The sequence below is a fragment of the Podarcis muralis genome, chromosome Z (genome assembly GCF_964188315.1).
Source record: "Podarcis muralis chromosome Z, rPodMur119.hap1.1, whole genome shotgun sequence".
Classification (NCBI taxonomy): Eukaryota; Metazoa; Chordata; class Lepidosauria; order Squamata; family Lacertidae; genus Podarcis; species Podarcis muralis.
Genome location: NC_135673.1, coordinates 417,424 through 434,923, shown reverse-complemented (window position 1 = coordinate 434,923; position 17,500 = coordinate 417,424). Strand labels below are relative to the sequence as shown.

The following is a 17,500-nucleotide window of genomic DNA, read 5'->3' as shown; positions in this document are numbered from 1 at the left end:
GAGTGGTATTATTATTATTATTATTATTATTATTATTATTATTATTATTATTATTATTATTATTATTATTACTATTACTATTACTACTACTACTACTACTACTACTACTATTATTATTATTATTATTATTATTATTATTATTATTATTGGAGCACTGTTGTGTATGACGGGGCCGCCTCCAACGCGTTACTCATTTCCGAGGAGTAAACCCCGAGTAACCATCCTTACTCACCCCCAGGCTCATGAGGAGACCTGCCCCAAGTTCCCCCTCGCCTGCGACGGCTGCGGCAAGACGGACGTCCTGCGGGAATCGGTGAGAGCCGCCCTCGCCCCGGGGCGGAGTAACGTTACTCCGGGGTCACGTTACTCCGGGTACCGCCCACTCCACCCCCTGACCTTCCTCCTCCTCTTCCTTAGTTCGCCGACCACGTCCGGAGCTGCGGAAGGTTCCGGGCCCCGTGCCGCTTCCGGCCCGTCGGCTGCGGGGAGGTGGTGAGTGCGAGTTGCTACTCGGGGCCGGTTTGGGGGGGGGACGTTGCTGCGGTGAGTGAGTAGGAGAAGGAGTATGATTGGTATTGTTGTCATTCTAGCATAATCAGTATTATTGGGAAGACGGGGAGGTGGTGATGAGTATGAGTATTAATAGTAGTTGTATAGTAGTAGTGAAGTAATATTGTGTAGTAGTGTAGTGTGGTAATAATAATAGTCATAATCATAATAATAATAATAATAATAACAACTACTACTACTACTACTACTACTACCACCACCACTACACTACTAACATCAATACTACTACTACTACTACCCAATACTATCAGCAATACTAGCATTGATACTACTAGTAGTACACTACACTACCAGCAATAATAACATCACTACTACTACTACCCAATGCTACCAGTAATACTACCAGCAATACTAACATCAATACTACTACCACCACCCAATACTACCAGCAAAACTAACATCAATACTACTACTACCCAGTACTACCAGCAACACTAACATCAATCTTACTACTACTACCCAATACTACCAGCAATACTAACATCAATACTACTACTACCTAATACTACCAGCAATACTAACATTGTTACTACTACCACCCAGTACTACCAGCAATACTAACATTGACACTACCCAGTACTACCAGCAATACTAAAATCAATACTACTGCTACTATTACCCAATACTACCAGAAATACTAACATCAATACTACTACTGCTACTACTACTACTCAATACTACCAGCAATACTAACATCGTTACTACTACTACCCAGTACTACCAGCAATACTAACATCGATACTACTACCCAATACTATCAGCAACACTAACATCGATACTACTACTGCTACTACCCAATACTACCAGCAATACTAACATCAATACTACTACTACCCAATACTACCATCAATACTACCATCAATACTACTACCACCCAATACTACCAGCAATACTAACATCGTTACTACTACCACCCAGTACTACCAGCAATACTACCATTGACACTACTACCCAGTACTACCAGCAATACTAACATCAATACTACTGCTACTATTACCCAATACTACCAGAAATACTAACATCAATGCTGGGCTCATACATCAATGCTGCTGCTGCTACTACCCAGTACTACCAACTAACATTGACACTACTAACATACTAACATTGACACTACTACCCAGTACTACCAGCAATACTAACATCAATACTACTAATACCCAATACTACCAGAAATACTAACATCACTGCTGCTGCTGCTGCTACTACCCAGTACTACCAGCAATGCTAACATTGATACTACTACCCAGTACTACCAGCAATGCTAACATCAATACTACTACTACTACTACTAATAATAATAATAATAATAATAATAATAATACCCAATACTACCAGCAATACTAACATCGATACTACTGCTGCTGCTGCTGCTACCCAATACTACCAGCAATACTAACATTGACACTACTACCCAGCACTACCAGCAATACTAACATCAATACTACTGCTACTATTACCCAATACTACCAGAAATACTAACATCAATGCTGGGCTCATACATCAATGCTGCTGCTGCTGCTGCTACCCAGTACTACCAACTAACATTGACACTACTAACATACTAACATTGATACTACTACCCAGTACTACCAGCAATACTAACATCAATACTACTAATACCCAATACTACCAGAAATACTAACATCAATGCTGCTGCTGCTACTACCCAGTACTACCAGCAATGCTAACATTGATACTACTACCCAGCACTACCAGCAATACTAACATCAATACTACTGCTACTATTACCCAATACTACCAGAAATACTAACATCAATGCTGGGCTCATACATCAATGCTGCTGCTGCTGCTGCTACCCAGTACTACCAACTAACATTGACACTACTAACATACTAACATTGACACTACTACCCAGTACTACCAGCAATACTAACATCAATACTACTAATACCCAATACTACCAGAAATACTAACATCAATGCTGCTGCTGCTACTACCCAGTACTACCAGCAATGCTAACATTGATACTACTACTACTACTACTAATAATAATAATAATACCCAATACTACCAGCAATACTAACATCGATACTACTGCTGCTGCTGCTGCTACCCAATACTACCAGCAATACTAACATTGACACTACTACCCAGCACTACCAGCAATACTAACATCAATACTACTGCTACTATTACCCAATACTACCAGAAATACTAACATCAATACTACTGCTACTACTACTCAATACTACCAGCAATACTAACATCGTTACTACTACCCAGTACTACCAGCAATACTAACATCAATACTACTACCCAATACTACCAGCAACACTAACATCAATCTTACTACTACTACCCAATACTACCAGCAATACTAACATCAATACTACTACCACCCAATACTACCAGCAATACTAACATCGTTACTACTACCACCCAGTACTACCAGCAATACTAACATTGACACTACTACCCAGTACTACCAGCAATACTAACATCAATACTACTGCTACTATTACCCAATACTACCAGAAATACTAACATCAATGCTGGGCTCATACATCAATGCTGCTGCTGCTACTACCCAGTACTACCAACTAACATTGACACTACTAACATACTAACATTGACACTACTACCCAGTACTACCAGCAATACTAACATCAATACTACTAATACCCAATACTACCAGAAATACTAACATCACTGCTGCTGCTGCTGCTGCTACTACCCAGTACTACCAGCAATGCTAACATTGATACTACTACCCAGTACTACCAGCAATGCTAACATCAATACTACTACTACTACTACTACTACTACTAATAATAATAATAATAATAATAATAATACCCAATACTACCAGCAATACTAACATCGATACTACTGCTGCTGCTGCTGCTACCCAATACTACCAGCAATACTAACATTGACACTACTACCCAGCACTACCAGCAATACTAACATCAATACTACTGCTACTATTACCCAATACTACCAGAAATACTAACATCAATGCTGGGCTCATACATCAATGCTGCTGCTGCTGCTGCTACCCAGTACTACCAACTAACATTGACACTACTAACATACTAACATTGATACTACTACCCAGTACTACCAGCAATACTAACATCAATACTACTAATACCCAATACTACCAGAAATACTAACATCAATGCTGCTGCTGCTGCTACTACCCAGTACTACCAGCAATGCTAACATTGATACTACTACCCAGCACTACCAGCAATACTAACATCAATACTACTGCTACTATTACCCAATACTACCAGAAATACTAACATCAATGCTGGGCTCATACATCAATGCTGCTGCTGCTGCTGCTACCCAGTACTACCAACTAACATTGACACTACTAACATACTAACATTGACACTACTACCCAGTACTACCAGCAATACTAACATCAATACTACTAATACCCAATACTACCAGAAATACTAACATCAATGCTGCTGCTGCTACTACCCAGTACTACCAGCAATGCTAACATTGATACTACTACCCAGTACTACCAGCAATGCTAACATCAATACTACTACTACTAATACTAATAATAATACCCAATACTACCAGCAATACTAACATCGATACTACTACTGCTGCTACCCAATACTACCAGCAATACTAACATTGACACTACTACCCAGTACTACCAGCAATGCTAACATTGATACTACTACCCAGTACTACCAGCAATGCTAACATCAATACTACTACTACTAATACTAATAATAATACCCAATACTACCAGCAATACTAACATCGATACTACTGCTGCTGCTACCCAATACTACCAGCAATACTAACATTGACACTACTACCCAGTACTACCAGCAATGCTAACATTGATACTACTACCCAGTACTACCAGCAATGCTAACATCAATACTACTACTACTAATACTAATAATAATACCCAATACTACCAGCAATACTAACATCGATACTACTGCTGCTGCTACCCAATACTACCAGCAATACTAACATTGACACTACTACCCAGTACTACCAGCAATGCTAACATTGATACTACTACCCAGTACTACCAGCAATGCTAACATCAATACTACTACTACTAATACTAATAATAATACCCAATACTACCAGCAATACTAACATCGATACTACTGCTGCTGCTACCCAATACTACCAGCAATGCTAACATTGATACTACTACCCAGTACTACCAGCAATGCTAACATCGATACTACTACTACTAATACTAATAATAATAATACCCAATACTACCAGCAATACTAACATCGATACTACTACTGCTGCTACCCAATACTACCAGCAATACTAACATCGATACTACTGCTGCTGCTGCTACCCAATACTACCAGCAATACTAACATTGACACTACTACCCAGTACTACCAGCAATGCTAACATTGATACTACTACCCAGTACAACAGCAATGCTAACATCAATACTACTACTACTACTACTAATACTAATACTAATAATAATAATACCCAATACTACCAGCAATACTAACATCGATACTACTACTGCTACTACCCAATACTACCAGCAATACTAACATTGATACTGCTGCTGCTACTACTACCCAGTACTACCAGCAATGCTAACATTGATACTACTACCCAGTACTACCAGCAATGCTAACATCAATACTACTACTACTACTACTACTAATAATAATAATAATAATAATAATACCCAATACTACCAGCAATACTAACATCGATACTACTGCTGCTGCTGCTACTACCCAATACTACCAGCAATACTAACATTGACACTACTACCCAGTACTACCAGCAATACTAACATCAATACTACTGCTACTATTACCCAATACTAACATCAATGCTGGGCTCATACATCAATGCTGCTGCTGCTACTACCCAGTACTACCAACTAACATTGACACTACTAACATACTAACATTGACACTACTACCCAGTACTACCAGCAATACTAACATCAATACTACTAATACCCAATACTACCAGAAATACTAACATCAATGCTGCTGCTGCTACTACTACCCAGTACTACCAGCAATGCTAACATTGATACTACTACCCAGTACAACAGCAATGCTAACATCAATACTACTACTACTACTAATACTAATACTAATAATAATAATACCCAATACTACCAGCAATACTAACATCGATACTACTACTGCTACTACCCAATACTACCAGCAATACTAACATCGATACTGCTGCTGCTACTACTACCCAGTACTACCAGCAATGCTAACATTGATACTACTACCCAGTACTACCAGCAATGCTAACATCAATACTACTACTACTAATAATAATAATAATAATAATAATAATAATAATACCCAATACTACCAGCAATACTAACATCGATACTACTGCTGCTGCTGCTGCTACCCAATACTACCAGCAATACTAAAATTGACACTACTACCCAGTACTACCAGCAATACTAACATCAATACTACTAATACCCAATACTACCAGAAATACTAACATCAATGCTGCTGCTGCTACTACTACCCAGTACTACCAGCAATGCTAACATTTATACTACTACCCAGTACTACCAGCAATGCTAACATCAATACTACTACTACTACTAATAATAATAATAATAATACCCAATACTACCAGCAATACTAACATCGATACTACTGCTGCTGCTGCTACTACCCAATACTACCAGCAATACTAACATTGACACTACTACCCAGTACTACCAGCAATGCTAACTTCGATACTACTACTACTAATACCCAATCCTACCAGCAATACTACTACTACCCAACCCTACCCACAATACTAACATCAATGCTACTACTAGTAGTAGTACTACTACTACTACCCAACACTACCCGCAACACCAAGATCGATACTACTATCGATATTGCAAATACTACTAATACTGCAAATACTACTAATAGTCACCGCAGCACTACTCACACCAGGCCAGCGCTACTAATACCGCTAATACTCGCAGCATTAGTCCCCTGGTGCCTTTGGTCCAGACTCCTCTTTCTTGCTCTCTACTACTCCTAGTACTACTGGGAGTATTAATACTACTACTCCTTCCTCCCCCCATTTCCCAGCTGGAGAAGGAGGCCCTGCCCCACCACGAAGCCCAGAACCTTCCGGAACATCTCGGCCTCCTCCTGGACTTCGCCCTCCGGCTGGGGGCCCCGGACCCCCGTTTGGCCCCAGACCCCCATTTCTTGGGGGCCCCCGATCTGGTCACAGACCCCCATCTACTTGGGGCCCCCCATTCGGCTAAAGACCCCCATTCGGCCCCAGACCCCCATTTCTTGGGGGGCCCCGATTTGGTCCAAGAGCCCCATCTGACCGGGGCCCCCCATTCGGCCCCCCACTTGGTCCGAGAGCCCCATTTATTGGGGGCCCCAAATTCAGCCCAAGAGCCCCATCTGACCAGGGCCCCCAATTTGGCCCCCCGTTTGGTCCGAGAGCCCCATTTATTGGGGGCCCCACATTCGGCCCAGGAACCCCATTTGGTGAAAGAGCCCCATTTATTGGGGGCCCCCCATTCAGCCCAAGACCCCCAACTGGTCGGGGCCCCAAATTTAGCCCAAGACCCCCATTTGGTGAAAGAGCCCCATTTATTGGGGGCCCCACATTTAGCCCAAGACCCCCAACTAGTCGGGGCCCCACCTTCGGCCCAAGACCCCCATCTGGTGGGGCCCCCCAATTTGGCGAAAGACCCCCATTTCTTGGGGGCCACACCTTCAACCCAAGCCCCCCATTTCCCAGGGGCCCGAAATCCAGCCAAGGCACCCCGCTCACCCCCAGACCCCCATTTCCTGGGGGCCCCCCATTCGTCCCCAGACCCCCATCCCATCAGGGGCCCCCATTCAGCTCCAGACCCCCATCTGGCCAAAGACCCCCACTTCCTGGGGGCCCCGGATCCGCCCCAAGCCCCCCGCTTGCCCCCAGACCCCCATCCGACCAGGGGCCACGATTCAGACCCCCATGTCCTGGGGGCCCCACCTTCGGCCCAAGACCCCCGTCCAATCAGGGGCCCCCATTCAGCCCCGGACCCCCAGGTCCTGGGGGCCCCTCATTGGGCGGCCCTCGAACTCAAGGCCTCCACCCTAGAGAAGATCGTCTGCGTCCTGAACCGGGAAGTGGAGCGGCTGGCGGCCGAATCGGCGCAGGAGCGGCGCCGGGAAGAGGAGCGCGCCGAAGCGCTGAGCCACAAGGTTCGGGGCGCGGGTTCGGGGGGGGCGGGGTCCCGATCCGGAGTCAGTCTGGAGCCCCATGGTGGAGTCAAAGCGGAGTCAGTCTGGAGCCCCAAGGCGGAGTCAGTCTGACGCCCCAAAGAGGAGTCCAAGTGGAGTCAGTCTGATGCCCCCAAAGTGGTGTCAGTCTGATTTCTGTTGTCTAGACAGCTGAAGCCCCAAAGCGGAGTCAGTCCGAAACCCCAAAGTGGAGTCAGTCTGATGCCCCCAAAGCGGAGTCAAAGTGGAGTCAGTCTGGAGCCCCAAAGCGGAGTCAGTCTGATGCCCCAAAGAGGAGTCAAAGTGGAGTCAGTCTGATGCCCCCAAAGCGGAGTCAAAGTGGAGTCAGTCTGATGCCCCCAAAGTGGAGTCAGTCTGACGCCCCAAAGGGGAGTCAAAGTGGAGTCAGTCTGGAGCCCCAAAGTGGTGTCAGTCTGATTTCTGTTGTCTGGACAGCTGAAGCCCCAAAGCGGAGTCAGTCCGAAACCCCAAAGTGGAGTCAGTCTGGAGCCCCAAAGAGGAGTCAAAGTGGAGTCAGTCTGATGCCCCCAAAGCGGAGTCAAAGTGGAGTCAGTCTGGAGCCCCAAAGCGGAGTCAGTCTGACGCCCCAAAGAGGAGTCCAAGTGGAGTCAGTCTGAAACCCCAAAGTGGTGTCAGTCTGATTTCTGTTGTCTAGACAGCTGAAGCCCCAAAGCGGAGTCAGTCCGAAACCCCAAAGTGGAGTCAGTCTGATGCCCCCAAAGCGGAGTCAAAGTGGAGTCAGTCTGGAGCCCCAAAGCGGAGTCAGTCTGACGCCCCAAAGCGGAGTCAAAGTGGAGTCAGTCTGATGCCCCCAAAGCGGAGTCAAAGTGGAGTCAGTCTGATGCCCCCAAAGTGGAGTCAGTCTGACGCCCCAAAGGGGAGTCAAAGTGGAGTCAGTCTGGAGCCCCAAAGTGGTGTCAGTCTGATTTCTGTTGTCTGGACAGCTGAAGCCCCAAAGCGGAGTCAGTCCGAAACCCCAAAGTGGAGTCAGTCTGGAGCCCCAAAGCGGAGTCAGTCTGATGCCCCAAAGAGGAGTCAAAGTGGAGTCAGTCTGATGCCCCAAAGCGGAGTCAAAGTGGAGTCAGTCTGGAGCCCCAAAGCGGAGTCAGTCTGACGCCCCAAAGAGGAGTCAAAGTGGAGTCAGTCTGGAGCCCCAAAGTGGTGTCAGTCTGATTTCTGTTGTCTGGACAGCTGAAGCCCCAAAGCGGAGTCAGTCCGAAACCCCAAAGTGGAGTCAGTCTGATGCCCCCAAAGCGGAGTCAAAGTGGAGTCAGTCTGGAGCCCCAAAGCGGAGTCAGTCTGACGCCCCAAAGGGGAGTCAAAGTGGAGTCAGTCTGAAACCCCAAAGTGGTGTCAGTCTGATTCCTGTTGTCTAGACAGCTGAAGCCCCAAAGCGGAGTCAGTCCGAAACCCCAAAGTGGAGTCAGTCTGATGCCCCCAAAGCGGAGTCAAAGTGGAGTCAGTCTGGAGCCCCAAAGCGGAGTCAGTCTGATGCCCCAAAGAGGAGTCAAAGTGGAGTCAGTCTGATGCCCCCAAAGCGGAGTCAAAGTGGAGTCAGTCTGGAGCCCCAAAGCGGAGTCAGTCTGACGCCCCAAAGAGGAGTCCAAGTGGAGTCAGTCTGCAGCCCCAAAGTGGTGTCAGTCTGATTTCTGTTGTCTAGACAGCTGAAGCCCCAAAGCGGAGTCAGTCCGAAACCCCAAAGTGGAGTCAGTCTGATGCCCCCAAAGCAGAGTCAAAGTGGAGTCAGTCTGGAGCTCCAAAGCGGAGTCAGTCTGACGCCCCAAAGAGGAGTCAAAGTGGAGTCAGTCTGATGCCCCCAAAGCGGAGTCAAAGTGGAGTCAGTCTGGAGCCCCAAAGAGGAGTCAAAGTGGAGTCAGTCTGAAACCCCAAAGTGGTGTCAGTCTGATTTCTGTTGTCTAGACCGCTGAAGCCCCAAAGCAGAGTCAGTCCGAAACCCCAAAGTGGAGTCAGTCTGATGCCCCCAAAGCGGAGTCAAAGTGGAGTCAGTCTGGAGCCCCAAAGCGGAGTCAGTCTGATGCCCCAAGGAGGAGTCAAAGTGGAGTCAGTCTGATGCCCCCAAAGCGGAGTCAAAGCGGAGTCAGTCTGGAGCCCCAAAGCGGAGTCAGTCTGACGCCCCAAAGAGGAGTCAAAGTGGAGTCAGTCTGGAGCCCCAAAGTGGTGTCAGTCTGATTTCTGTTGTCTAGACAGCTGAAGCCCCAAAGCGGAGTCAGTCCGAAACCCCAAAGTGGAGTCAGTCTGATGCCCCCAAAGCGGAGTCAAAGTGGAGTCAGTCTGATGCCCCCAAAGCGGAGTCAAAGTGGAGTCAGTCTGGAGCCCCAAAGCGGAGTCAGTCTGACGCCCCAAAGGGGAGTCAAAGTGGAGTCAGTCTGGAGCCCCAAAGTGGTGTCAGTCTGATTTCTGTTGTCTAGGCAGCTGAAGCCCCAAAGCGGAGTCAGTCCGAAACCCCAAAGTGGAGTCAGTCTGATGCCCCCAAAGCAGAGTCAAAGTGGAGTCAGTCTGGAGCCCCAAAGCGGAGTCAGTCTGACGCCCCAAAGAGGAGTCCAAGTGGAGTCAGTCTGAAACCCCAAAGTGGTGTCAGTCTGATTTCTGTTGTCTAGACAGCTGAAGCCCCAAAGCGGAGTCAGTCCGAAACCCCAAAGTGGAGTCAGTCTGATGCCCCCAAAGCGGAGTCAAAGTGGAGTCAGTCTGGAGCCCCAAAGCGGAGTCAGTCTGACGCCCCAAAGCGGAGTCAAAGTGGAGTCAGTCTGATGCCCCCAAAGCGGAGTCAAAGTGGAGTCAGTCTGATGCCCCCAAAGTGGAGTCAGTCTGACGCCCCAAAGGGGAGTCAAAGTGGAGTCAGTCTGGAGCCCCAAAGTGGTGTCAGTCTGATTTCTGTTGTCTGGACAGCTGAAGCCCCAAAGCGGAGTCAGTCCGAAACCCCAAAGTGGAGTCAGTCTGGAGCCCCAAAGCGGAGTCAGTCTGATGCCCCAAAGAGGAGTCAAAGTGGAGTCAGTCTGATGCCCCAAAGCGGAGTCAAAGTGGAGTCAGTCTGGAGCCCCAAAGCGGAGTCAGTCTGACGCCCCAAAGAGGAGTCAAAGTGGAGTCAGTCTGGAGCCCCAAAGTGGTGTCAGTCTGATTTCTGTTGTCTGGACAGCTGAAGCCCCAAAGCGGAGTCAGTCCGAAACCCCAAAGTGGAGTCAGTCTGATGCCCCCAAAGCGGAGTCAAAGTGGAGTCAGTCTGGAGCCCCAAAGCGGAGTCAGTCTGACGCCCCAAAGGGGAGTCAAAGTGGAGTCAGTCTGAAACCCCAAAGTGGTGTCAGTCTGATTCCTGTTGTCTAGACAGCTGAAGCCCCAAAGCGGAGTCAGTCCGAAACCCCAAAGTGGAGTCAGTCTGATGCCCCCAAAGCGGAGTCAAAGTGGAGTCAGTCTGGAGCCCCAAAGCGGAGTCAGTCTGATGCCCCAAAGAGGAGTCAAAGTGGAGTCAGTCTGATGCCCCCAAAGCGGAGTCAAAGTGGAGTCAGTCTGGAGCCCCAAAGCGGAGTCAGTCTGACGCCCCAAAGAGGAGTCCAAGTGGAGTCAGTCTGGAGCCCCAAAGTGGTGTCAGTCTGATTTCTGTTGTCTAGACAGCTGAAGCCCCAAAGCGGAGTCAGTCCGAAACCCCAAAGTGGAGTCAGTCTGATGCCCCCAAAGCAGAGTCAAAGTGGAGTCAGTCTGGAGCTCCAAAGCGGAGTCAGTCTGACGCCCCAAAGAGGAGTCAAAGTGGAGTCAGTCTGATGCCCCCAAAGCGGAGTCAAAGTGGAGTCAGTCTGGAGCCCCAAAGAGGAGTCAAAGTGGAGTCAGTCTGAAACCCCAAAGTGGTGTCAGTCTGATTTCTGTTGTCTAGACCGCTGAAGCCCCAAAGCAGAGTCAGTCCGAAACCCCAAAGTGGAGTCAGTCTGATGCCCCCAAAGCGGAGTCAAAGTGGAGTCAGTCTGGAGCCCCAAAGCGGAGTCAGTCTGATGCCCCAAGGAGGAGTCAAAGTGGAGTCAGTCTGATGCCCCCAAAGCGGAGTCAAAGCGGAGTCAGTCTGGAGCCCCAAAGCGGAGTCAGTCTGACGCCCCAAAGAGGAGTCAAAGTGGAGTCAGTCTGGAGCCCCAAAGTGGTGTCAGTCTGATTTCTGTTGTCTAGACAGCTGAAGCCCCAAAGCGGAGTCAGTCCGAAACCCCAAAGTGGAGTCAGTCTGATGCCCCCAAAGCGGAGTCAAAGTGGAGTCAGTCTGATGCCCCCAAAGCGGAGTCAAAGTGGAGTCAGTCTGGAGCCCCAAAGCGGAGTCAGTCTGACGCCCCAAAGGGGAGTCAAAGTGGAGTCAGTCTGGAGCCCCAAAGTGGTGTCAGTCTGATTTCTGTTGTCTAGGCAGCTGAAGCCCCAAAGCGGAGTCAGTCCGAAACCCCAAAGTGGAGTCAGTCTGATGCCCCCAAAGCAGAGTCAAAGTGGAGTCAGTCTGGAGCCCCAAAGCGGAGTCAGTCTGATGCCCCAAAGCGGAGTCAAAGTGGAGTCAGTCTGGAGCCCCAAAGCGGAGTCAGTCTGACGCCCCAAAGAGGAGTCCAAGTGGAGTCAGTCTGGAGCCCCAAAGTGGTGTCAGTCTGATTTCTGTTGTCTAGACAGCTGAAGCCCCAAAGCGGAGTCAGTCCGAAACCCCAAAGTGGAGTCAGTCTGATGCCCCCAAAGCAGAGTCAAAGTGGAGTCAGTCTGGAGCTCCAAAGCGGAGTCAGTCTGACGCCCCAAAGGGGAGTCAAAGTGGAGTCAGTCTGAAACCCCAAAGTGGTGTCAGTCTGATTCCTGTTGTCTAGACAGCTGAAGCCCCAAAGCGGAGTCAGTCCGAAACCCCAAAGTGGAGTCAGTCTGATGCCCCCAAAGCGGAGTCAAAGTGGAGTCAGTCTGATGCCCCCAAAGCGGAGTCAAAGTGGAGTCAGTCTGGAGCCCCAAAGCGGAGTCAGTCTGACGCCCCAAAGGGGAGTCAAAGTGGAGTCAGTCTGGAGCCCCAAAGTGGTGTCAGTCTGATTTCTGTTGTCTAGGCAGCTGAAGCCCCAAAGCGGAGTCAGTCCGAAACCCCAAAGTGGAGTCAGTCTGATGCCCCCAAAGCGGAGTCAAAGTGGAGTCAGTCTGGAGCCCCAAAGCGGAGTCAGTCTGACGCCCCAAAGAGGAGTCCAAGTGGAGTCAGTCTGGAGCCCCAAAGTGGTGTCAGTCTGATTTCTGTTGTCTAGGCAGCTGAAGCCCCAAAGCGGAGTCAGTCCGAAACCCCAAAGTGGAGTCAGTCTGATGCCCCCAAAGCGGAGTCAAAGTGGAGTCAGTCTGGAGCCCCAAAGCGGAGTCAGTCTGACGCCCCAAAGGGGAGTCAAAGTGGAGTCAGTCTGATGCCCCCAAAGCGGAGTCAAAGTGGAGTCAGTCTGGAGCCCCAAAGCGGAGTCAGTCTGACGCCCCAAAGAGGAGTCAAAGTGGAGTCAGTCTGGAGCCCCAAAGTGGTGTCAGTCTGATTTCTGTTGTCTAGGCAGCTGAAGCCCCAAAGCGGAGTCAGTCCGAAACCCCAAAGTGGAGTCAGTCTGATGCCCCCAAAGCGGAGTCAAAGTGGAGTCAGTCTGGAGCCCCAAAGCGGAGTCAGTCTGATGCCCCAAAGCGGAGTCAAAGTGGAGTCAGTCTGATGCCCCCAAAGCGGAGTCAAAGTGGAGTCAGTCTGGAGCCCCAAAGTGGAGTCAGTCTGACGCCCCAAAGGGGAGTCAAAGTGGAGTCAGTCTGAAACCCCAAAGTGGTGTCAGTCTGATTTATGTTGTCTAGGCAGCTGAAGCCCCAAAGCGGAGTCAGTCCGAAACCCCAAAGTGGAGTCAGTCTGATGCCCCCAAAGCGGAGTCAAAGTGGAGTCAGTCTGGAGCCCCAAAGCGGAGTCAGTCTGATGCCCCAAAGAGGAGTCAAAGTGGAGTCAGTCTGATGCCCCCAAAGCGGAGTCAAAGTGGAGTCAGTCTGGAGCCCCAAAGCGGAGTCAGTCTGACGCCCCAAAGAGGAGTCCAAGTGGAGTCAGTCTGGAGCCCCAAAGTGGTGTCAGTCTGATTTCTGTTGTCTAGACAGCTGAAGCCCCAAAGCGGAGTCAGTCCGAAACCCCAAAGTGGAGTCAGTCTGATGCCCCCAAAGCGGAGTCAAAGTGGAGTCAGTCTGGAGCCCCAAAGCGGAGTCAGTCTGATGCCCCAAAGAGGAGTCAAAGTGGAGTCAGTCTGATGCCCCCAAAGTGGAGTCAAAGTGGAGTCAGTCTGGAGCCCCAAAGCGGAGTCAGTCTGACGCCCCAAAGGGGAGTCAAAGTGGAGTCAGTCTGAAACCCCAAAGTGGTGTCAGTCTGATTTCTGTTGTCTGGACAGCTGAAGCCCCAAAGCGGAGTCAGTCCGAAACCCCAAAGTGGAGTCAGTCTGATGCCCCCAAAGCGGAGTCAAAGTGGAGTCAGTCTGGAGCCCCAAAGCGGAGTCAGTCTGATGCCCCAAAGCGGAGTCAAAGTGGAGTCAGTCTGATGCCCCCAAAGCGGAGTCAAAGTGGAGTCAGTCTGGAGCCCCAAAGCGGAGTCAGTCTGACGCCCCAAAGGGGAGTCAAAGTGGAGTCAGTCTGGAGCCCCAAAGTGGTGTCAGTCTGATTTCTGTTGTCTAGACAGCTGAAGCCCCAAAGCGGAGTCAGTCCGAAACCCCAAACTGGAGTCAGTCTGATGCCCCCAAAGCAGAGTCAAAGTGGAGTCAGTCTGGAGCCCCAAAGCGGAGTCAGTCTGACGCCCCAAAGGGGAGTCAAAGTGGAGTCAGTCTGAAACCCCAAAGTGGTGTCAGTCTGATTTCTGTTGTCTAGACAGCTGAAGCCCCAAAGCGGAGTCAGTCCGAAACCCCAAAGTGGAGTCAGTCTGATGCCCCCAAAGCGGAGTCAAAGTGGAGTCAGTCTGATGCCCCCAAAGCGGAGTCAAAGTGGAGTCAGTCTGGAGCCCCAAAGCGGAGTCAGTCTGACGCCCCAAAGGGGAGTCAAAGTGGAGTCAGTCTGGAGCCCCAAAGTGGTGTCAGTCTGATTTCTGTTGTCTAGAGAGCTGAAGCCCCAAAGCGGAGTCAGTCCGAAACCCCAAAGTGGAGTCAGTCTGATGCCCCCAAAGCGGAGTCAAAGTGGAGTCAGTCTGATGCCCCCAAAGCGGAGTCAAAGTGGAGTCAGTCTGGAGCCCCAAAGCGGAGTCAGTCTGACGCCCCAAAGGGGAGTCAAAGTGGAGTCAGTCTGGAGCCCCAAAGTGGTGTCAGTCTGATTTCTGTTGTCTAGACAGCTGAAGCCCCAAAGCGGAGTCAGTCCGAAACCCCAAAGTGGAGTCAGTCTGATGCCCCCAAAGCGGAGTCAAAGTGGAGTCAGTCTGATGCCCCCAAAGCGGAGTCAGTCCGAAACCCCAAAGTGGAGTCAGTCTGGAACCCCAAAGCGGAGTCAAGTCTGATTTCTGGTGTCTAGAAATAGGAAAGTTCGGTAGGCCCTTCGGCGCGCCAAACCAGAGTCACTCCCTTTCAGCCCATTTCCCTGTTTTCCCCGGATCTCAAACAAAAAAAAAAACCCAAACTGGAGTCAATCCAGTTTGCCGTGTTTCCCCTTTCCGGGAAAGGAAGGTCCAAAGGGGAGTCAGTCTGGAGCCCCCAAGTGGAGTCAAAGTGGAGTCAGTCTGAGCCCCAAAGCGGAGTCAGTCTGACGCCCCAAAGCGGAGTCAAAGTGGAGTCAGTCTGATGCCCCAAAGCGGAGTCAAAGTGGAGTCAGTCTGATGCCCCAAAGAGGAGTCAAAGTGGAGTCAGTCTGATGCCCCAAAGCGGAGTCAATCTGAGCCCCAAAGTGGAGTCAGTCTGATGCCCCAAAGCGGAGTCAATCTGAGCCCCAAAGCGGAGTCAGTCTGATACCCCAAAGTGCAGTCAAAGTGGAGTCAGTCTGAGCCCCAAAGCGGAGTCAGTTTGATGCCCCAAAGTGGAGTCAAAGTGGAGTCAGTCTGAGCCCCAAAGCTGAGTCAGTCTGAAGCCCCAAAGCAGAGTCAGTTTGATGCCCCAAAGTGGAGTCAAAGTGGAGTCAGTCTGAGCCTCAAAGCGGGGTCAGTCTGAAGCCCCAAAGTGGAGTCAGTCTGGAGCCCCAAAGCGGAGTCAAGTCTGATTTCTGGTGTCTAGAAATAGGAAAGTTCGGTAGGACCTTTGGCGCGCCAAAGCGGAGTCGCTCCGCTTTCAGCTCTTTCCCCCGGATCTCAAAGCATAAAAAGCCCCAACTGGAGTCAATCCGGTTTGCCCTGACCCCCACAGATCCGGAGCCTGGAGAGGAACCTGGCGGTGAGGGAGGCGGCGCTGGCAGAAGTGGAGTCGGCGCTTCGGCGCGCGGAAGAGGCGACCTACGACGGCGTCTTGATCTGGAAGGTGGAGGAAGTGGGGCGGAAGAGGCAGGAAGCGGTGGCCGGAAGGGCGCCGGCCGTCTTCTCGCCGGGTGGGTGGACTTCCTTCCTGTTTTTTCCTTCCTTCCTTCCTTCCTTCCTTCCTCCTTCCTTCCTTCCTTCCTCCTTCCTTCCTTCCTTCCTTCCTTCCTTCCTCCTTCCTTCCTCCTTCCTTCCTTCCCTCCTTCCCTCCCTCCCTCCTTCCTTCCTTCCTTCCTTCCTTCCTTCCTTCCTCCTTCCTCCTTCCTTCCTTCCTTCCTCCTTCCTTCCTTCCTTCCTCCCTCCTTTCCTCCCTCCCTCCCTCCCTCCTTCCTTCCTTCCTTCTTCCCTTCCTTCTTCCCTTCCTTCCTTCCTTCCTTCCTTCCCCCCTCCTTTCCTCCTTCCTTCCTTCCTTCCTTCCTTCCTTCCTTCCTTCCCTCCCTCCCTCCTTCCCTCCCTCTCCTCCTTCCCTCCTTCCTTCCTTCCTTCCTTCCCTCCTCCCTCCCCTCCTTCCCTCCCTCCCTTCCCCCTTTCCTTCCCTCCTTCCTTCCTTCCTTCCTTCCTTCCTTCCTTCCTTCCTTCCTTCCTCCCTCCCTCCCTCCCTCCCTCCTTCCTTCCCTCCCTCCTTCCCTCCCTCCCTCCTTCCTTCCTTCCTTCCTCCTTCCTTCCTTCCTTCCTTCCTCCCTTCCTCCTTCCTTCCCTCCCTCCCTCCTTCCCTCCCTCCTTCCTTCCTTCCTTCCTTCCTTCCCTCCCTCCCTCCTTCCTTCCCTCCCTCCTTTCCTCCTTCCTTCCTTCCTTCCTTCCTTCCTTCCTTCCTTCCTTCCCTCCCTCCTTCCTTCCCCCTCCCTCCCTCCCTCCCTCCCTTCCCTTCATTTCCTTCCTTTTCTTTCTCCCTCCTTTCTCTCCCTCTTTCCTTCCTTCTCTCTCTCTCTCCCTCTATCTCTCTTTCTCCTTCCTTCCTTCCCTCCCTCCCTCCCTCCCCACTTCCTCCCTTCCTTCTTTCCCTCCTTCCCTCCCTTCCTTCCTTCTCTCTCTCTGCCCTTCTCTCTCTCCCTCTATCTCTCTTTCTCCTTCCTTCCTTCCTTCCTTCCCTCCCTCCCTCCCTCCTCCTTCCTTCCTCTCCTCCTTCCTTCCTCCCTCCTTCCTCCTTCCCTTCCTCCCTCACTTCTTTTCTGTCTTCTTTCCTTCCCTCCCTCCCTCCCTCCCTCCTTCCTTTTTCCTTCCTTCATTCCTTCCTTCCTTCCTTCCCTTTTCCTCTGCTTCCTTCCTTTTTCCTCCCTCCCTCCCCTTC

General features: G+C 50.1%; 1 protein-coding gene across 1 annotated transcript in view; it reads left to right on the top strand.

Annotated features, from left to right (window-relative positions):
- Positions 1-17,500, top strand: part of LOC144326126 (TNF receptor-associated factor 2-like) — a 31,415-nt gene that overhangs the window by 5,067 nt on the left and 8,848 nt on the right. Inside the window, exons 4-7 of the mRNA XM_077922255.1 lie at positions 239-313; positions 418-492; positions 6,642-7,763; positions 16,106-16,283. Of these exons, the coding sequence (XP_077778381.1) occupies positions 239-313; positions 418-492; positions 6,642-7,763; positions 16,106-16,283 (1,450 nt within the window). The remainder of the gene's footprint in view (positions 1-238; positions 314-417; positions 493-6,641; positions 7,764-16,105; positions 16,284-17,500) is intronic.